Source organism: Calonectris borealis, chromosome 2 (genome assembly GCF_964195595.1).
Source record: "Calonectris borealis chromosome 2, bCalBor7.hap1.2, whole genome shotgun sequence".
Taxonomy (NCBI): domain Eukaryota; kingdom Metazoa; phylum Chordata; class Aves; order Procellariiformes; family Procellariidae; genus Calonectris; species Calonectris borealis.
The window spans coordinates 73,169,285-73,191,843 of NC_134313.1; the positions used below are offsets into that span (position 1 = coordinate 73,169,285).

The window sequence follows — 22,559 nt, forward strand, 5'->3', positions numbered from 1 at the left end:
TTCTCAATGCTAGTCTAGTGTTAATGAGGCCATTTGTATTTAGTACTTTGAATAATTTATGGTGAAATTACAATTCTCTTTCATTTCTAATGTCGTTAGTATTGAAAGAAGCCCTTTAATTGAGAGGAATTGTACCATGATTTAGTGAAGTGCAGCAAAATATTCTTTAGGTGTATGGTTATAAAATTGGGATAAATTGGGATAAAGTTGTAATTGCTTTATTGCTGGGTCTGTAAAAAAAGAGGAGCAACTGCGAAACTCATTTTTGTAGGCAAAAGTATCCACTGGAAGATTGTTACCAAACATAAAATTCTGTATATTTGTCTCAGTAGTGTCAGTCTATTATTGGGTTCAAGGTGCTCAGATATTTGTACTCTCTTAGTGACTACTAGCATAAATTGCATTAACTTCACAGGTGCCCCAAATCCTACTTTTATTTAAACATAGAACACCCCAATAAATAAAGTTGCAAAGGAGAAGAGTAGTTGACTGAACGGACTTGCATTGAGCTGAACAGCATTAGAAGTCAGTCCCCTGTACTGAAATTCTGTACTGAATGCAAATTTATTCAAGTTAGAAGTGTGCCTAACTCTCTTCAAAGATATCCACCAGTAACTATGGTTAACGTAGATATTTTAGATACCTTTGTTTTGGTCTGTCTTATTTGGGAGGAGGGAGGGGACACTTAAGGTGAAGTATCTTTTCTTTCTTTAACAAAAGAAGCCCTGACAAAAAAACCCAACTTTGGTATGTTACCAAAAGTAGTTACTGTTTTTGTTGAGTGTTGATGCTGTTCTGTAGACCTTAATTTTGATTACGTGAGACTGAAAGCAGGTGTGATGACTTCTAGGTTATCTGTTTGCCAAAAATATCAAAATGTACACTTAGAGAAGCGGTAGAGAAGAGAAAGTGGAAAAGAGCTGTAAGGGACAAAAGTCTCCAGATTCACATCTGCTTTTCCTTATGTTCTGCTACAAAAAGCAACATGAAAACACTAATTATCCTCTTAAGGGGATACTTATGTACATATATTCATATACCCATCTCAGTACTGCATACACAGGCATATTTGTGCATATTTGTGAATAAAGGTGTATAATATGTGCTTAGGGGAAACACTCAATCACCTGGAGTCTTGAATACACTTTTGGAGCAGTTCTTCGTTTGATGTAACTGACTTTAATGAGCTGATTTATGTCATGTTGAGATTCTGTTGCTGTTGCCTCTGTTATTGTAGCCCTCCTACTCTTTTTGTTGATAATTTATTAAAAATGTTGCACTTTTTTAATTGATACCTGGACTTCCAGAGAGAGCGTGCATACCCCAGAGACTGAAGATGTCCTGTAGAAGCCATATGAGGAGACAGCAATATGAGCAGCCCAGCATATCTTATTCAAGAAAGGAAAATGTCACTTGTTTCAAAGATCATTTAAGCTTCTGTGCAGATCAGAACCCAGCTCTTCAGCTTGGCCTGGAACCAAAAAGGTAATCAGTGCAGTATGTTTAGGAAGTGCTGATTATAGTGTATTTGTTAATGGTTTAACTCATACAGAGTTTAGCAGAGCCTTATAATTGCTTCAGAGGTTCTGAATCAGACCTTGATGCACGTTCTTATGTTTGAATGGAGCTTGTTTTCTTCCACAAAGGTGAAGTCTCTGTGACCTGAAGGCAAAGTTCTGCTCTGGTGATTCATTGTGGAAACTCAATCAGGCTTCACTGGGGTTCCTTTTTACTCACTGGACTTTGGAAAAGACTATTTTTTGTCCCATTGCAGCTCTTCTCAGGTTCTCTGACCTCTGAAATGATAATGTCTGTACCCAATGCAAAGTAATGTCTCTGGAAGAGCCACAAACTCCTCCTTCTAAACAGCTGTATGGCAGTAACCAGCAGTGGATTTTTGCTGTCCAAAGTTAGAGTCAAAGTGATGACCAAACCTCTAAAAGCTGTGTCACATGGTAACAGTCCCTTAGAAAGAGTGTCAAGAGCTCAAGTGATTTTTAGTTTTCTTTCTAAGCTGTAACATGCTGGACGTCAGTGAAGTTAAAAAAGTAGAGTATCTGGAAGCTGCATGCTGTTACTCCTATTAAAAGCAGGCCTGTGTTAGGTAGGATTTCTCTCACATACTCCTGCGTTTAGGCGTAGTCACTAGGAAGCTGGTATTTTGTTACTTTTGGCAGAACTAGTTAACAATACTCTGCAGTTGTCATACTGTTTCAGAATTAAAAACTGTGTTTTACTATAACATTATTTTTTGTTAAATGTACTTTTTCATTCCTAGCGTATTCCTGGAAATGATTGTTGAAGACTTAGAATCTGTGCTAGGGAAGATCCCTAATAAATGGAAAATAAGCTGTAGAAACTAAGTTAGGCCAAACATAATAAGGTATTAACAGAACATTTATGCCAATGTATAATTACATTCCTATTAAATTATTGACAGAAACCTGTTTGTTAGATATTTATTTTTTTGAGTGGGAAAAATCTTGTTTTCCAATTAGGTGATGCTTTTTGTACTGAAGTATTACACTGTTTGTGGAGGTATTAGGAAATCACAGTCAGTCCTGAAAAAATTTATAAAATGATTCTCATTTCAAAAAAATCCAAAACTAAGAAATAAATTTATTTAATGAGTTGTATTATTGACGTCTGTATATCTAATGCAGTCTGTGAACTTCAGTAAAGGTAAAGCAATTGAGCATAATCTTATCATTTAGATTGGTCTGTTTATAGTTGAATAAGTTTCACTTGAGGTAGCAGCTTGGACCAAATTACTATAATGTAAAAGTTAAACTGGCTTGCTCTGTGGGGAATTCGTGCCAAAAGATTTTATTATGGAAAGATGTTTAGATTAACCCAATACGTATGCACTAGAAAAGCTTATACATAGTTTTTCATGCATACTTCCTATCTCCCTAATAAAATCTCAGTATTTCTATGTCTTATTAAAATGAAGTTCCTACCATACATTATATTAAATCTTAAGCAGTCACTGAGAAGTGTTACTGAAACTCCTATACTTAACATTTTTTCCCACTATAGAAAGCACACTCAAAAATTGTTGCTCTCTTCTTTTTGTGATTTCAGTTTATGTTGGTGACTGGTTACTGGTGAAAAGGTGGTACAGGAGATCTTGGTCAAGCATTATATATGGACTTTTCAAGCATTAAACCTCTCCCTGGTTTAATAATGCTGTTTTGTCTGGCTACTAGAACAATTAGGAATGTAAACCAGGTAAGGAGTAACAGTTAGGAGTGTAAGCCAAGAGATATGGATGTATTGGTCTGAGAAGGTATTTTTCTAGTAAAGTTAGAGGAAATTACTGTTGCTTTCCAAAATTCTGAGATCTTTTTCTGGAATGTGCATTCTGCTCCCCCACCCCATACTCTCCAACTCTCTATACCTCCCCAAAGAAAGCACTTCCAGCTGGAAGAGGTGCCACTGGGACTAGAATGGGTTGTCAGGTTTATCATGCATTAGAAATAAAAGAAGATGGCATTTTTAGCCACATCAGGTGGAGATATGCTACTGATTTGTCAAGGGAGAAATACCTGCTGAAGCCGAGTGGGTGAAAATAGGTATTAAAGCAAAAAGATGCTGAGATGGGAAATATGAGAATACAGTGACCGTGAAAAAACATAGTCTAGAGGTTAAGATGTAGTTTCTTGCTAGGAGGATGTGGTTCTGAAGCACTGTTCTGGTTTGAGCAAGGTAGACTAATAACCTACCAATTTTTCAGATGGAAGTAGCTTGGTTGATAAGTGTAGTCACCTCTTGTAGAAAGGACTACTCACTCTAGGCCAGGAGAATCTTCTCAAGACCTCTCATCTTACAAGAGTGGGGTTCTGGCCTATGGTCCTCATTTTTTTCATTTCACAGTCTTTGAATTTACATACAGTTCCTCTTGATAACACGATTATTTGGTTTTATGTGTTTGTCTCTGAAAGATATTCCTAATTTATGCTGAAGGGAAATTTATGTTTCTCTTATGTTGTGTTCCTGAAGTTGATCCTCACTATCTGTTCCTGACTGTTTGCTGGACGGTATAAATAAATGGAGGTCTGTAACTGCGGGTAGGGAACCTCGTGTGAAGAAGTTCCACTGTAGCATAACTTTATTGCTGGCTTGCAGTAGCAGCCTCTTCTCTTTGCTGGAAAAAGCCAGCAGAGGGAGGTACCGTTGCATTTGCCAAACGAGGCATTACATGTCGTCTTGTCATGGAGAAGAAATGCCAGCTGGGAAGTACTTCTGCAGGGCCTCAACAGTCAGGATAACCAAATTTTGCTGTCTGTCATTCACTGTTCATTGTATGTACCAGTTCATGCGGGTGTTTAATTATTGCTATGGTTGCGTGTTCAACGCAAGACTTTAGCTCCAGAAGCGAATAGTGATTTGGGTATTTCTGTGTAACAAAATGAGTTTTAAGAGAAAAGGGAGAAGAAAAGGGTTACTTTTTGTTTTCCTGTTATTTTGAATGTAGTTTGTCTTCTAGTGTTTTTGGAAACCCATTAAATAACTTAAAAAGGCCTTCTTCATACGTCACTGCACATTTCATTTGATACATTTTGCAGGGAATATTTAGAGTCACTAATTTGTCCTAGATTTTATATGAATCCCATTAATTCAGGTCACAGAGCTGAGGGCGCTCACAAGCCATGTGTGGGACAACCAGGGGATCAGGCCCAGCCAGCATGGGTTCATGAAAGGCAGGTCCTGCTTGACCAACCTGATCTCCTTCTATGAGCAGGTGACCCGCCTAGTGGATGAGGGAAAGCCTGTGGATGTGGTCTGCCTGGACTTCAGTAAAGCCTTTGACACTGTCTCCCACAGCATTCTCCTAGAGAAGCTGGTGGCTCACGGCTTAGACAGGTGCACTCTTCGCTGGGTGAAAATCTGGCTGGACGGCCGAGCCCGGAGAGTTGTAGTGAACAGAGTTAAATCCAGTTGGCGGCCGGTCACGAGCAGTGTTCCCTGGGGCTCAGTTTTGGGGCCAGTCCTGTTCAGTATCTTTATCAATGATCTGGATGAGGGGGTTGAGTGCTCCCTCAGTAAGTTTGCAGACGACACCAAGTTGGGCAGGAGTGTTGATCTGCTGGAGGGTAGGAAGGCTCTGCAGAGGGACCTGGACAGGCTGGATCGATGGGCCGAGGCCAACTGTATGAGGTTCAACAAGGCCAAGTGCCGGGTCCTGCACTTCGGCCACAACAACCCCAGGCAACGCTACAGGCTTGGGGAAGAGTGGCTGGAAAGCTGCCCGGAGGAAAAGGACCTGGGGGTGCTGGTTGACAGCCGGCTGAACATGAGCCGTCAGTGTGCCCAGGTGGCCAAGAAGGCCAACGGCATCCCGGCCTGTATCAGAAATAGTGTGGCCAGCGGGAGTAGGGAGGTGATCGTGCCCCTGTACTCAGCACTGGTGAGGCCGCACCTTAAATGCTGTGTTCAGTTTTGGGCCCCTCACTACAAGAAGGACATTGAGGTGCTGGAGCGTGTCCAGAGGAGGGCAACGAAGCTGGTGAAGGGCCTGGAGCACAAGTCTTATGAGGAGTGGCTGAGGGAACTGAGGTTGTTTAGCCTGGAGAAGAGGAGGCTGAGGGGAGACCTCATCGCGCTCTACCACTACCTGAAAGGAGGCTGTAGTGAGGTGGGTGTTGGTCTCTTCTCCCAAGTAACTGGAGATAGGACAAGAGGAAACGGCCTCAAACTGCGCCAAGGGAGGTTTAGATTGGACATTAGGAAAACTTTCTTTACTGAAAGAGTGGTCAGACCTTGGAACAGGCTGCCCAGGGAAGGGGTTGAGTCACCATCCCTGGAGGTATTTATAAGACGTGTAGATGAGGCGCTTAGGGACATGGTGTAGTCGGCATGGTGGTGTTGGATTGACGGTTGGACTGGATGATCTTAGAGGTCTTTTCCAACCTTCATGATTCTATGATTCTATGATTCTAAATAGAACTGACTAGAAAAGTCAGTTTCAAACATTATCTTGACATGTTGTTGTAAACCTGTGGCTGTTCTACGGGAAGAATGGGAAGAAAAGTAGAGCAGGAGAATGCTACTAGAGTGTTTAGCAAATGACCGCTATTATAAATGATTGTTAGGATTCCTTAAACATTGCTCTTTACCATTGTGTTTTCATCTCCAGTGGAAATTCTGAATGCCTCTTGCCTACACAAAAGTGAATGTTTTTGTGAAAATTTCAACAAAATCAACAAAAGCATTTTCCAGTAATAGAAGAACAGGGAATATGTTCTCTTTCAACTCTTCTTTCATTTGATGAACTGTATCAGAGAGAAAGAAAAAAAAAAAAGAGACTGAAAGATGATACTATATTCGCTAGGGAGGTGTGAAAGCTAGTTTCAGTTTGGGTGAGCTACAGTTGTTTGAAGACTTGCATAAATATGAATCACTTGTGATTTATATTTCATCCAAAGATGACAAGACGGTCGGCTGCAGCATGTTATTCGCATGTGGCTGAGGGTACCTCTGATTCATGCCCACAAGTAAAGCTTCAGCTGTTGTGGAACACAACCCATTAAAAGTGTCTGTGGAAGTAAAATCACTGACTGCAGTCAATATTTAATCACACCGTAGTGAGCAAAAAGTGAGCACTGAATAAAGCTGTCTCTTACAGGTAGGCCACATGGACAAAGGTGGGTGCTGATTGATCCCTTTACTGTGGTCTCATTTAGCACAGGAGCTGGCAAATGATGAAATTTGATGGCATGTAATTTTTTTTCTGCAGCTGTGAAAGATACATTTCATAGGGTTGGATGTGACTTCTTAATAAATGTGAAATCCTTGCTTTCCTAGCGCTCACATAGACCTCAATAACAGCAAGCTGTAAACTGTAAGCTGCAAGTAGGGGCTTACATACGTAGAACAGTGCCAGTGCTTACTGGAATAACTCTAGGCACCTAAATAGCTTTTGTGGAGAGTCAGTATGGCCCCTGCAAGGAGTATAGCAAGCAAAGAGTGTGTATGGTATTGACTGTAAACTGTTCTAATGGTCTGTCTGCTTTGCTGTAGGTAATAATGCAATGAGAGCAAATAATGCAAGCCAATAGTACGTGGAGAAGAATAACGGGAACTTATTACGGATAAATGTAATTGCACATTTCATGCTTTGCTTTTTGTGATCAGTCCGTCAAGTTAAACACTAAAATACATTAATTAAACACCAGTTTCTCACAGAACTCAGTAACTTGTTAGCGGCCCTTAAAATATTGATACCATTATCCAGGTTGCTCACAATCCAGTGCGGATCAGCATTTGGCAGTCGGGTCAAGCTGTGATTACTTGAATTGATGAACTTGGTGGACTGGCAGTGGGAAGCAGAATGTGCCCCATGGCTGTGGGCTGACTGCTGTGTTACTTCACCGGGCCTGTAGCAATTAAGTCAAATCATGCTGAGGAACAGGCTTTGGGCCTCTATGGCCTTGTCCATCAAGCACTATGCTTTTGTGGTCTTTTGAAGAGGTCCTTGGCCCTAAGCAAGGGAAACAAAACATTTCCTTGTCTAGCAGAGCAGGAGTGTTTAGGTGAGAGGCATGTTGTTATTCAGAAAACATACTCTGGTTTTGATAGCTTTTGTCTAAATTGATGCCAAACAGGAACTGAAGGTACAGATAACAATATTCACTAAATGTTTAAACCAGAAAATATCCAGCAAAAGCAAATCTCAAGCCATATTAGTAGGATTTTTTTTCTTTTTTTTTGCTTTTAATGTATTTCATTAATGGTTTTGCAGAACCAGGATCTTTGTCTATACAGTGTGTGGGCATATCCTGCCCTGTATCATTGTGAGATTTCAGGCACTTCTATAAAGGTTATATGTATTACATAGTTAAAGCTACATTTGACATTTAATTTAGGAGCATCCCTGGGGGGAGCTAAATTCTTATACAGTCAATGGAAAGAGGGAGCTGCCTCTAAAGGCACCTGACTTAAATGACTAAAATAACCTGAGGTACCTGATGTGATACTACCTGTTAAAACCTCACTGTGTCCAAATGATATCACACTTGTCTACAACCTCTCTAGAGCCCTCTCCTCCCTATTTTGTCACTTGTTTGTTCCAGTTTTCTCTTGCTTTTGTTTTGGTGTATGAAAATCTCTCATATTTATCTTTTGACAGATAATGCTTTATTTTGCCTTCAGCTTGTTTTTATATAATCTGTTTCATACTGGTTTTGTTAATATTGCTGTACTTAAGATATATACTGTCTCCCCGGGGCATTGGCTGTATCTACTTTCCAAGTAATATTGTGTATATAATCCCACTGAATTGCAATTATATCCGCCAATCAAAATTCATGGTTCTGTACAGTTGCTGCCTTGTAACTACACATTTCATTCTTTGTTATGAAACTTTTGGCAATGTAACTGGCAGCGTGTAATCAGCTGGAGTGTAGGAATTGTGAAGTGTCAGGGCTGTGAGAAATAATCTGTGAAGCCACAGCGCAGGTCAGCTTGTTTTGGTGACCATGGTAGAATTGCAGGATGGCAAAAGGTTAAGGAGGTGGACGTGGGGCAGCCACATGCAATGTAGGTAAATTGGTTATTTTTGGAAGTGATACTCAGTCAAAGCTCAGAAATGTATAGCACCAAGAACAATTTCAGGGATTAAAAGAGCAGATTACATAATACCAAAGTAGTAATAATTTAGCCAGATAAGAGCTGGGTGACCAGGCACGAATTTGTGGGTGGGGTGTGAAAGATTAGAAAGCTTACTCTCCATGTGCCAGCAGGCCGTTGTAGGGAGTACATGCATGGTCCCTCTGTGCTCCTCTCCCTCTAGACCGTCCTCTGGGTAGTAGGCATATGCATAGCCTAATAATTACTAAAAGATGTAATAAAGACATAACCTCCTTATTCTACTCTCAGTTCATCACATGATGTCTTTAACTTTCTTCAAAGTTAGGCGGAATCACCTTTTAGGAAAGCGTGCTATTGTCAGAAGAAGATATTTTGGTTCCAAAAGGTTAATCCGGGTAGTTTCCTTTTGTCCTGTGTATTTTGCAGGCGGTCAGACTATGTATAGTCCAGTTTCTCCCCTGCTCTTAAACTCTAATTTTAAAATGCTCCGAACTAAATTATCATTATCTTTTTTCATTTAAAAGGTAGGAATGTTCTGTTAAACTGAATGGTCCCCTGGCATTTCTGAGGCTGTACGTGCATGTGCGCTCATGAAGTTTTACAAAGAGCCAAGGCAGGCACGCAGAGATGGCGGATGCTTTATCAAGAGGTGAATTGTAGCATAGAAGGGGCACAGAGACCTGGGCTGAGGCTTTCTTCAGCAGGACAGACTGGCCCACGTTGGTTCCCAAAGAGTTCCCCGTGTAAAATTAATCTGGAAGAATATTAGCATGTGAATATTACAGCCTATGAACTGATACTCTTGCTGAATAACTTTCCATAACTAATGCCAGGATATTGAATGGTTTTCGATACTCCTATAAAAAAACCTACTTTTGAAATGTGATTTTATCAAATAGTTGGTATATTATTAGATCAATGAAGTTAGTTACACATTCCAAACGTAATAGTATGTAAATTAAACTAAAAGTTAATTTTACATTTTCCCCAAGCAATGAAACCACATCCTGATAAATACTGCATTTTAATTTTCTTTTGGTTGATCATATTATATTTTCTTTCTCCTGTTACTTTCCATAAACAGTATAATTTCATAGTGCTGACAGCCTATATACTAAATACAACAGTGAAACAGGGGGAACTATATTATTCTGTATGTACTGACAAATCTCTTTGGTTAATGTGCGTTCAATAAAGTTAAAATAGCAAATGTTATTAAACCAGAGGAAAAGCACAATGAAAGTTATTAATGTTCTTTTGTTCTCTTCTTTGCTGGTGTTACTCATGTGCCACATTTTTTTTCTTTCCTCTAAAAATACAGTTTTATTGAAATAAGGCAGGAAGAAAAAATCTACAGCAGAAAAATGCAATAGCAGTAACAATATTTGTTTCAGTGCAGTCTCAAATGATGAGAGAGCCTATTTCTTTTTTCAGGCAGCTGAGAGAGCATTAAATGTTCTCTCTTTTCAGTTAAACAGTAGCATTAAAGATAAAATAAAAGTTTAAGAATTAATAATTTTTCCTTCCTCAACCAAATGTCCTCCCACATTTTCAAAGTAATATGCCCAGAGGAGGAATTTAAAAAATGACCAGCTGTTTTTTTTACCTCCATTTCACAAAACTGCAGCATTGTACTTTGTAATTAGCTACATAACGAATCAAATTCGAAAAACCACTTATGGAGCTGTTACCTAGAGACGTTTTAGTCCACATTGCTTCACAGGAGCGTCGGTTGGGACGGAAAGCGCCCGTCCCCTGGTCGGTGGATGGTTTGTGTTTGAGGAGCCTCAGCTGCTTGCCTGATTTTTGCTCGTGCCGTACGGTTGCGTTATGACTTCGGTGCTGTCAACCTCCTTACGGCTGGAAGAATCCAAAAAAAGACAGTTGGCCGCCTCCAGAGGAGCTTGTGGTGCCCATAAGAGCTAATGAGCCAAATGGCATCTCTGCGTGGGCTTTGTCGCGGGAGAGTGTTGGCCGGGATGGTCACCTCCAGGACGGCAGTCCTTCCCCCTGTTTCTGGCTCAGGGCTGCCTCTTCCCTTTCTCTACTTTAGGGCTGCCTTTCCCAGCTCTCCCAGCCGTAGCCAGCGGCCGCGGGTTGTTTATCGCCCTGACCACTGCCACCCCGATGTCGGTGGTTGTGGCTGTTACTCCCCGCTTCAACTCCACCTCGGTGCCGAGCTGCGGGCCGGGCGGCAGGCCCTGGTCTCAGGCGGGCAATGCGCCACAGGGCGGCCACGGTGAGTGTACGACCTGCTGGAGGGAAAGCTGGCGTCCCCTTGCTGCCATCCCCTTGCCGGTGTCCCTTTGCCGGCTGAGGCCATGCCGCTCTGCCGGGCAGGGGCCTGGCTGTCTCTCTCCATGATGCAGTGTGCCTCTCGCCCTCCAAACCCCCTGCGTTTTGGGGGTGAGCCAAGCGGCTGTAACCTCTCCTGTCAGAAACTGGGCCGGACGGACCCCCGTATGCATTTTGAGCCCCGTATGCTTGTATGTTTCACATTACTTGTCAGAAACTTTCTAGGATCAAAACCAAAAAAGTAAAAACCTAAAAAGTCTATACATCTAATAAATCAATCCATTTTTTTCCACCCTCCTCCCCTCAAATCACCCCAAAACACTTTTCCTTGACTAACTTCCAGCCATCATTAAAAATTCCGCTTTTGCTAGGTACTGTAAGTGGGGAAATCTTAAGGCAGGGGAGGGCTTTTCTCTTTCAAAAATAAGAGAAGGGATGGGTGTCCAGATTGCTTTTATCATTAGCACTGCCTCACATCTTTACCTACCAAATCACTGCTACAGGAACATAATATATAATTATATATATTTCCAAGTGTCAAGGTTTCTTGTTTAAAGCTTAACTCAGTTTTAAATCCCTGTGTAAAGGGAAGGCCTTTAAAATACTTAATAAATTCTAATCTTAATCATATTCATCATTATTAAAATTTGAAATAGGTTGAAATACTTAAGGTAAATGAAACGAAAAAACTAATAAAGGGCATGAAACACTGGAGAAATGGAAGAATAATTGCTGAAGATTAAGAAATCTAAAATGGCCAAACATGAAGAAGCCTTCATTTCCAATAAGCTTTTATTTAAAAGTTTTGCAATAGCTTAATAACGTAAAAGGAGATTTGAAAAATAAATTGAATGTTAAGTGCAGCAGAGTGGCAAGAAATATTTAAATACATTAAAACTTAAACTAGTCCTGTCTTTGGGTTTCAGGCATGATTTAGGCCTTGTCAGTTCTTGAGAGAGTTGCTTCATCTGTCAGCAAGGAGGCAACACTACTATTGCTGTTGCTATTAATAATAATTATTATCATTGTGGTAATAGTAGTTTTCATAATAAGTAGTGCTTAGGAGTAACAAGGTACTGTGGCTGAAGACACCAGCTTGCTCAGTCTTGTACAGGCAGAACAAAAAGATTTTTCTCTTCCAAAGAATGCGTAATCTAAACATGAAAGGAAGGACCTCTTAAAATATTTTGGTTTTAATGAAAAATTATAAAGATGCAATCAAAATGTTGGGCTTCTAAATCCTCCTTTTTTTTCCTGCTAGTTAATGAAAGATGCCTTGCTGTGAATATTTTCTGATTATTGGAACATATTTGAGAAGCGTTTTTCGAGAGCTGTAGAGACCTCTAAATCAGGCAGGGAAATATCATACCCCGGGAAGTTTAGGGAAATCGACTTTTTGTGTGGGGTACTGCACTAGGGGTGTTTGAATGGTGCACTTCACAATGTAGTCTGTGGGAGAAAATGGAATTAAATATGTAAAAAATTGACTCTAGTAATTTTATTTTTATTTTAGGGATTACTTACCTTGACCATGCCGGTTCAGCACTTTTCCCAGAGAGTCTACTTAAAGCTTTTACTGATGACCTCAGAAACAACGTTTATGGTAAGTGCAAAACAGGGTTCCCATTAGCCTTCTCAAGTTTCCATCTAAGTAGATCAAAACTGTGCCTCTTGAGTTGTTGGAAGGGTACTTCTGCAGGTTTTTTAATGCTGCTATAAAGTAGTTGGAAGACCAGTGATTTTACAAAGGAGTCATAGTCCCTTTGTGTCAGCCCTAGCTTTGTTCTTTGGCGGCCAAGGACGTGTCTGTGTTGGTGAAGAAGAAAAATCAAAGGGAGCATGACATTGTTGCCCAGGGATTAGGGCACCATGCTGGGGATAAGCAAGTACAATGTAGCTCTAAGCACTGTTTATTCAGTCTTTTTTTTTTTTTCCACACAAAATGCAAAACCAATTTCTTATGCAAGCACCAGAATCCAGAACCACCCCCCTTCTCAGTGAGAGTCATCGCAGGGAGCTTGTACTGCGGCTTAGTATAAGCATTTTATTTAGAAGAAAGCTCAGCTCAAAGATCCCAAGTGAATTTAGGCAGGGAATAGGTCCTATACCTCTCCCAGACTATTAGATTTAGGTGCGTACTCAGAAAAAAGGATGTGTATTGCCAAAGCAATCTTGCACATAAGAATGTGAGTAAAAATATCTACAGAATTTTGCAGTATCTGGGTGGAGATTTAGCTATTGCAGCTGTGGCCGTGGGCACTTCAGCACAACCTACAAGCACTTCGTCCCCAGATCCTCTACTTAAATCTTTCATCTCTTTCGAACGTTATTATCTAGCCAAGAACCACACACTGAATGTGCTTTTAGACAAAGGCAGCAGCATCCATTGTTTAGGAAATATTGTTATTGTGTGAGACAATTTACATCAGAGTGATTCATGCTCAACCGGAAAAAAAATATGCTGTACAGTATTATCTATTTATGCTGTGAGTAGTCGCACTGAAGTAATCAAAATTTGTTGTTGTGTGTTACTATCTGTGGGCTGTGTCCTTTTTGCCTTTGTGTCTTTCTTGTGCTCCCTAATACATAGAGCAAAGTGATTCCTCACTTGGGAACTAGGTACCACTGCTTTAAAAGAAAACTGTGTTCACTCAAGCACCGGCACACTTGTGCTTATCACCTGGGCGAGCCTCTTGAGAGTTCTGCGTAGTTTTAATTTTCAGTGTTCTATTATATGTGTCATTTCCCCCTCTTTTGTTTCCTGAATGCTGGCGAGGCCAGGATCCAGAGCATGGATTTAAGTTCCACTACGAAATAGATGTTGTTCTTCATAGGGATAGGGTTTTTTGCTGTTTTAACAAGATACGTTGATTTGATTACATTCAAAATCTCCTATTCAAGTGCATGTCAGTGATATTAAAATTAATGTTCTGTCACTACAGCCATTGTAAAGTGAAATGTATGCACTCTGATCTTAGTTATTTCAAACAACGTTGGGCTCAACCCTTACAATAAGTGCCATCTGTGGCAGAAAAAAATTAAATTTGTGAAGCAATTGAGTGCTTGTGTATAGAAATAGTAGTGCTGCCAGTTTGGAGCAGATTTGCATAGTACCTATAATGCTATGGGAGAACGAACTGTATCTTTTTTAATACTGCTTTCATCTAAAATGATAACGAGAGCTCTAGTGTGGTCAAATCTCTTTTTTTTCAGTTACATCTCTGATACTCTGAGGGCAAACTGTTGTATAGAAAGAGTTCATTTAACAGACACAGATGTGAGTGAAGGGGGAGTTTGACTTGCAGCTTTTTTATTTTCTTGGTGATAATCCACAGGCCTGAAGAACTGCAGTTTAGCTGTTGGATGTGTAAATGAGGGAAAGGAATGTAAGTAAGAGAGATTCTCACTTCTAAATTGAAAATATTTGAATTGGAAATTACAGAAATGCAACATCAGACATAAAAAGTCTAGGTATTATATTTTGGGTTTGAGCTCTAAATTTATTATTCTTTTTAACACCTTCACTCAATAACTTTCAGCAGGGCGATTTTGAAATTTTAAAAAGAGAGTAGCTAATATTGCAGCCTACTGCAAAAACTGTATTAATATAGCAATTTTTTTCTTGTTCTCTTTCCAAACTGTTTAGGTGTGTTCTTTAAGCATTTACTAATAGGAAAGCATGCTGTGCCTGTGTGGATATTGCTGTAATCTTTTTTGCTCAAGAAGATAAATTCATGCCCTTCTTACGTGCTGTCTTAATTGTTAATACATGCCTGTGCTGATCTGTGCTAAGGTGGCTACTAATTTTGCACTAAAATTTATATTTTCATGAGCTACTTGAATTTCAGAAGTGAAAAAAACAGGGTTAGTCCTGGTGTCCAATCATGAATGTCTATTACCTCCAGATGCTGTCTCTTCTAAATTGCTTCTTAGCTAGTGTGCAAATATGTTTATGAATGTGCATTCTACCTGTAGTTTTTCCTGGTACATTTGTGCATATGCAGTTGCATTTTCTTCTTAAGGGAACTGCCTAAGTATTAGTAAGAGATCCAGCTGAAGTTTCAAGGTCTGTCATAATTGCTTTCTTCTGTTATATGCCCCTTGTCTTGACTAACTGTTCTAAGGAGCTTCAGGGCATTGCTCTGAAGTATACATTAAATCTTTCTTTGTCATCTTTTCAGTCTGGCTTGGTGTGATACTTTGATAAAAGAAAAAATTAATAGCAAAATTGTGATTAATGATTAACTTCTATATCTCTGTTGTCTCCTAGGCAACCCTCATAGTCAAAATATCAGCAGCAAGCTGACATATGACACAATCGAGCATGTCCGATACAGGTAGAGTAATCTTTCTTTCAGATGTTGAATGATGCATTTCATAGTTTTCATTTTGACTAGGCCTGTGCTGTTTTGATGACTTTGATGTGATGTCATTTTCTGAGGGTCATTTGTCACATCTAAAGAAAATACCTCACTTTGAAAACACAAGGTACTTGGACAGTCAAGTGTTGGACGAAGTCAGTTCTTTTTCTCCTAGATGCCCCAAGTCTCAAAGTCCTGTGATTAAATTAGTGCTTTAATATAAGTCCACAGTTTTAATTAAGATATAGAAGTTCGAATCTCAAAAGCGATTATTAGTAAGATGGTATGGCAATATAGTAAGGTGGAACTAAGTGCAAGGACATAGTTAAAATTTAAATAGGGCATAATCGCTTGTGAGAATTTATAAAAACCTTATGGGAATGTGTACATTGTTTTACAGCAGGTACTTACTTCTGTTGGAGTAATAAAATACCTTTTAAAGTAGTTTTAGTGTAATTTTTAAGAGCAAAAAGAAAAGGTAAAATTGAGTGTCAGGGCTTCTGAGTATGGGCCAGAAAGTGAACTGAATCTCTAAATAAGGTATCCCCCTGAAAGTTCAGGATAGCGTGTGCTGAAAGTACACTTCTTGCCATTAGTTTACACTATGATGAAATATACAACTTAGGTACTTGGTTATTGGTTTTAGGGGTTTGTTTTAGGTAACTCTTACTATTTTATAAAGTATGTCTTCATTGAAGAATATGTATGCTTTGAGTTTATTTGCCTGTTTTTAATGGCACTCTTTGTGCAAAGAAAGAAGTGTCGTGGATTCCTCTTTGTTTTATCGTCTTCCTTAAGAGCAAAGATTTCTCCAAAACACATCACAGAATTCAGATCAATAGCAATGCAACTATAGCATTGTAATGTTTATAGTTGTAATGAAGAAAATCTGCCTTACGCCTTTCTGCTGCTTTTTCTCTGACTGCACTTTTATAAGGGTGTAAACCAACAAATTTTCTAGCTGGCTATATGCTCCCCTGCCCTGCCACCAACTTTCTGGAGAAAGTATTTATTTTGCTTCTTCCGCTACCCTCTTACACTGTGCAGGATGACAAACTATTAATGTAGGGCCAAATGAAATAAAAGCGACTATCTGTGAGGAATAGCCGTTTTCAAAAGCAGACACTTATAGCCAGGTACAGCAATACCTATAGCCCTGCAGAGTATCCTGAGCATACCTGTGTGCTCACATGCAGCGTTAGCATTCTGGTTTCCATTTACTCTTAGTGATATTTCAATGTTGCCATTTAATCATTCCTCTTACGAAGGCACAGTAGAAAGTGTAGCTGTTTCTAGAATAATTACTATTGTACTCTGTGTTCTTCATTGTTAGGGAGTAAGGAAATAGACTTCCACTGTGTAACTTACATAGATTACTTCAAAAGAGCTGACATCTTCAGCTTGTTTTATTTTAGATCCTGCTTTAAAAAAGCGTGAAACTTTTATAAGAGTAAGATGGCAGATGACAAGAATCATAGTAGTGTTTGTATTGTTTTTTTAAATTGCTTTGGTTTTTTTTTCCTTTTTTTTTTAAAAAAAAAAGCCCTCTGCATCCAAATGAACATTTTCAGTATTTCATCTAATAGAATTTGTCATCTATCCCTATAGAAATTCAGCCATTATTCCCCAATAAAAATTTAAAAAGCATAGTCATCAAAAAGGCGTAGTCATAAAAACTCAGGAAGAAAATGCCCCAAAACCACTGTCAGTAAGTCATCTATCTAAAAGGCAATAAAAGTATATTAAAAATCTATACTTCCATGCCATTGCAGCTAATCAAAATAAGCAATATGACAAGATAGGGAGACAGGCAGCTCTGTCCTGCATCACAGCACATAGACTGGATTTCCTCAGTGAAAGAATAATTCAGCGGGTAGTTTCAGAAATCTTAAAATGAATTGCTTGCTTATGATTCCGCTTTTGGCACATGGCTGCAGCCAGAAGTATGCCTTTTTTTCAGTGTTTGACTCTAAGACAAAATGATTTTTTTTTTTAATTTTTTAATTTGATTTTCTGATGAGATGACACAAGCAACTAATTAAAAATAAACACAAAGCTTAATTTCTGATTTATATTTGTCGATATTGGTGATAGCAGCATCAGAATAGACTTTCCTAATCTGGCAGTGTACACTGTTCCACAGTACAGAGCTGCATGATTTGGTTTTGCCTTCATATTTGCTTGACAGACAGAAACCACTCCCAGAACATGGATTTGCAAGAAAATAACATAAATAATTAAATATTTGAGTCAATGGATGTTTTCTATGATTTACAAAATTACAATAATCAAAACAGCTTACCTCTTGACCAACTCAAGTACAATAAGAGTAAAAATAACTATTTTATTCTTAAAAACATTGCTTCTCTTTCCTTGAAATGAACTGCTGAGAGATTTTTAACATTGTGTGTATCCCTACATTAACCATGAGCGACGTCGAGAAGAGGAAGCAAGAACTGTAATAAACCTTACCTAAATGTATTAAATGTATGCATGAAAAGATTATAGATCCTTTTTATGACTTTGCTTATGGATGTATGGAAATGCCATTGCTCCATTTCCATACAGCTAAAGAACATGAGTGCAATATCTCCTTACGATGCTGCGGAGATAATGCAACTCAGAAATTCATTACATTGAGTATTAAATAACCCTTTTTCCATATGCAGGCGTTTTAAAATACTAGCTTTCTGAATATTTTAAAACATTGTCCTTGTAGATCTTATACTTGCAATATCAAATAGTGCAGCAGTGTCTTCTAACCAGAGCCAGACTGAAGTTTTAGTGTTGTTTTATGTTTGTGGTGTGTTGAAGATATGCAACAGGATGCCTTTTTCATTTAAACACAGAGTTGTTGAATTTAATACAGTTTTGATGTTCATCCTTTGAACTTTCAGGTACTATGAAATGTTAAACTTAAGCATACTTTGGGAATTCAAATATATATTAAAAAAGGCAAGACGTTTCAGCTAAGATTTCAGCACCAGGCATCTCCTAGACTGTGGCAATATGTGTATTATAGAATTTTTTCACTGGAGCTAAAAGGATTTGGCATTGAGCTAAATGGGATCAAGTTTAAATATAGAACCAAAACTTGTATTTCTATAAAGGCCTCTCGCAAAATATGCCATCTAAGTGAACTATAAAAGGAGAATAATCTCTGTGGCCTGCGCATATGAACGAAAAAAGGTGCAGCAGGCATGCACAAAATGAATGTAAACAGCTTAGTATTTTAAAAAAATACTTGCTTCTGTGGTAAAACGCACAGGTGGTACTGGATTTACAAGACTGTTTATAAATGCTGTTTATAATTTCATTTACATTGTATTTGTAGAGGTCATTTCATGATAGCAAGGTAAAGTTTTACATTCCTTCCATAAGCATCGTACCTTGCTTATGAAATAAGTTTCCATTCCAAGTCTTTTTTTTAAATTATCACATGTTCTGAAATGGTGCTGTGCACAAGATGAGAATTTTTTCTTTATTCCCAGGTTTAAGCAGTTCTGTGTCTGAAAACAGTAATGTTAGAACTGATACATACATGAAAATTGGTTGACCTTTCCTACACAGTGAGAAATGGTAGATACAGTATCTGCTTAGTATTGATTTGTCCTTTGCAAAGGTCATCGACGGGAGACCGTACGGATGAGTGACATCTGAGCGCTGCATCCTGTCCTCCTTAATGGTACCTATCAACTTGAAAACCTTGTTTCAAAACTAGAATGGTTCAGCCCTTTTGCATGTTTGTTTTATAATGCTATTTGCAAATGCTGCTTTTCCTGATGCCGCTGCTCAGCTGCCAGGGCAACTCTGAAATACCACAGTTGGTGAAGTCTAGCAAAAGGAGACAGTGCACACTGGAGTGATTCTGTACATGGCAAATGGGTGAAGCATTAGAAGATAATTATGAATAATGGATAGTTTTTATGGAAGAGCTTGGTAATAGGCAAGAGGGGTGATCTTTTTCCTCGTGGTTCATGAAATGATTTTACGTAGACGTGCAATGAAACAATCCCAGTGTGCCTACAGTGAGCTGGCTGATATCCTGACTCTGTGCTCTGGTATGCACTGAGCAACAACAGAGCAATGGCTTTGGTGCAGATTCTTCTTGTTTTCTCCTGTCCACACCTAGCCTTTTATGCAACTGTGGGAACCTTTTTTTTCTTCTTAGTACTAAAAGAAAAAAGCTAGTGGGATCGATAGTAATCGTAAAATGAAGACAAAGGACTCCGTTTATATAAACAGTTGTTTCTAGGAGTCAATCCATTAGTTCTGGTGGGTTTACTCTTTGCAATCCTATGCAAGGTAGTAAAAAGCTTCTGGACAGGGTAGCAGGTATGATATTTTTTAATGAGTTAGGAGACTGGTTTAAGAACCAATGAAATCGGTCTGGTTTACTTTGGAACTTTGCTCCTGCACTTTCATCTCTGTTTTGATAAATTCATTAACCATTAACTTGATAAGCTGAAGCTTTAGAAAGGAATTTGCTAATACTGTCTGTTACTCTTCCGGTAGTCAGCTTTATACCTCCATGGTTTGTATGAAGAGATTGCAGTAAATAAAATTTGTAAATTCATGGTCATGCTCTTTGAGTAATCTTTGTTGCAAAGAGAGCCAAATCTGGAATGCGTCATTTATTGAAAGAGATAAATATTTCAGTAAAATAAATGAAAATCTGCAGGTCAAAATTACTGATTTATGAACACAAAAGATGAAATGCTTCTGGGCAATTCTGAGTTTAATTTGTATGGGTAGTTAGAGGGTGTTTTGCAAAGAGGTCTGAAAAAGGGTGGATATGACCTTTAATTTTTTTCTTTCCCAATTCAGAAAAAAACCTCAGGAATCTGCTTTTATAATGTGGCTGTGACAAAGAAGCAATGGAGAATAAGTTTAAAAGCAATCTTGCCATTGCTCTCTAAATAACATTCAGAGTAGGGAGAGTGGTACAGGCTTACTCGGATTCAGGCCACCATGTTAGTTCACGTTTTTTAAATGCACGCAGCCTCCCTGCCTCCTCAGCTGCTCTTTTGGTAGGGACCTGATGGCCTCTGTGTCTGCGGGGAAGCCTGCGAGAGAGCACCTGAGCTGATGAATGAGATATTCCAATTGGAACAAAATACATTAATAAAAATAGTGAAATTCCCCCAATGCAAATTCCTTTTTTCCTTCTCTTCATCTCTGCCTCTTTCAGGGTTTATATGGAAGCTTTTTTCCCTCCCTAGGCTGTACAACACTTATAGAAGAAATGCAGTGTTCACCCCTCTTCTGGATTTGCAGTTGCTACCTAGTAGCAGTGTAGTGAGACACCGGTCTGTGACTCTTCTGATGATACTTATTGCCCTGGCTGTTTAGTGAGTAGTAACATAGTCCCCTATAGCTGTTGGGAACCCTAGCAGTCCCTTTGCTAGCTCCAGGGTAACCTGTCAACTTCCTTACTGGCCTAGATGATTATTTGTATTTTAAATAAGGCTTTTGGAAGACTGGATATTTAGCACAAAAGTAACTTCTGCCATTCCCTGTGTGCACCTGTTGTGCTTGACAACTTTGTTTTGACTTCAGTGCACTTCTGTTTCTCAGCCTAAGTTATGTAGCACTGAAGAGGTGCTCCATTTGCTTCAAGTCAAGTTAAGAAATTTTGAATGCCATCTTGATTTATGTATGTTGTCCAAAATGCAGCTGATATTTTTTCCTCATCTCTAATTTTTTTGAAGACTGCAGACACTTTCTGTTTTGCTCCACCATCTGAAACTTACTCAATGATCCTCCACCGAGATGTGCATGACTGATGAAAGTTTAACCTATGCTGTTTGTATCTTATGTTATATTTAACATCATAACCCTGGGAAAGACTAATTCATCTATGTTTGTAGAGGCACAGAGATAATTTATTACTGCACCTTTTTAAGTAGTCTCTAATAATCTTTCTGTGAAGTTAGCAAACCCAGTTTTGAATTTATTCATTTCACTTGTAAAGCAATCTGAATACTTCATCTGTTGTTATAATTAAGCTGTTGAAGAGACACTACAGCATTCCCAAGGGCTTCCCTGGTGGCATCTGTGTCTCAATGAATCTGAAATTCCTGGTGTCTCTTCTGCTGAAAGGCAGAACTTTTTGCACTCATCCTTGTATTTGCTACCTGAGCCCCACCTTGCTGCGGTTTTAACCAGCGGATTTGAGTGCTTAAACAATCATCATTTGCATTATAAGTCTTTTTTCCCCATCCAAAGGCATGTCAATTCTGACTCTACTTACTGTTCTGTTTCCTCAGCTCTTTGGTACTGTTTTTGTTGCACACACTTCAGGATCCTGTCTTGATTTTTAGCACTTTAAACACTGGTATCCACTGAAATGGTTTTATTATAAAGTCCACCTATGTGAATAGCTATTAGTGTTGCTTGTATTTTTTTATAATTATGAACAGGGCTAGCTAGTTCATGGCATATTATTTACATTTTGAATATATATATGTATATATATTTCTAAACTACTGGTAAACTTCTAACCTCCAAGTAGTGGTAACTTTTGGAGCAGGTGACTGCAGTGTTTGAGTGATTTCATTACATTTTTTTTTCCTCTCAGTTGTGATGTAGCCTGAGAATTATCTTCTGTCCTTGTTACATCAACTGTAACTGCATCTGCCTTCTCATCTCTAATAATGCCATTGGCTTTTATGTGTTGTTCCAGACTATCTGTAGCTCATCTAGTCTTCTTACAGACAGAGCAAACACATTTGCTTTGCCAAACAATGGCACATGCCTTTAGCTCTCTCTTTCTCTGATGAGCACGTTACTTACAGCACCCCTGCTAGATCCTGTAGTCCTAATGCTGTTTTTGTTTTTTTTTTTTTCTATTTTGCTGCCCTCTGCAACCTGCTGTCTAGCTGAAATTCTCAGTTAATATCTCACGTCTGTTAGTGGTTGTTGCCTTTTTTTCTCCCCTCAGCACTGAGAACCCACTTCACAACAGGCAGATGCCAGCTAGCTGCATTCATTAAATATATATAACGGCTTGTTACAAAGGACATTGCTGCCCTGCTGAAAATTTGAGCCTTTCTGTGGCAAAAAGCAGGGCAGCTGCATAGCTTCCAGGCTGCCGGGGTGATGTGTTAAACGCCAGTAGGAGCATTGGAGCAGCAGTGTTGAGCAGAAGAAACTGAGTAAGCAGAACAGGGAGTACGGGAGGATGGGCGATAACTCGCATGGGCTAATGACATGGTGCAAAGCGGCCGCCTTAGTCCGAGCAGGGATGAAATGAGAGTGTGAAGGCCCAGTAAGGGTTTTAGGGTGCCAGGTTTCAGGAAAGCCAGGTCA

The 22,559-nt window shown here is 39.1% G+C and overlaps 1 protein-coding gene across 1 annotated transcript in view; it reads left to right on the top strand.

Annotated features, from left to right (window-relative positions):
* MOCOS (molybdenum cofactor sulfurase) overlaps nucleotides 1–22,559 on the top strand; it is a 228,043-nt gene that overhangs the window by 13,503 nt on the left and 191,981 nt on the right. Inside the window, exons 2-3 of the mRNA XM_075142346.1 lie at nucleotides 12,401–12,490; nucleotides 15,158–15,224. Of these exons, the coding sequence (XP_074998447.1) occupies nucleotides 12,401–12,490; nucleotides 15,158–15,224 (157 nt within the window). The remainder of the gene's footprint in view (nucleotides 1–12,400; nucleotides 12,491–15,157; nucleotides 15,225–22,559) is intronic.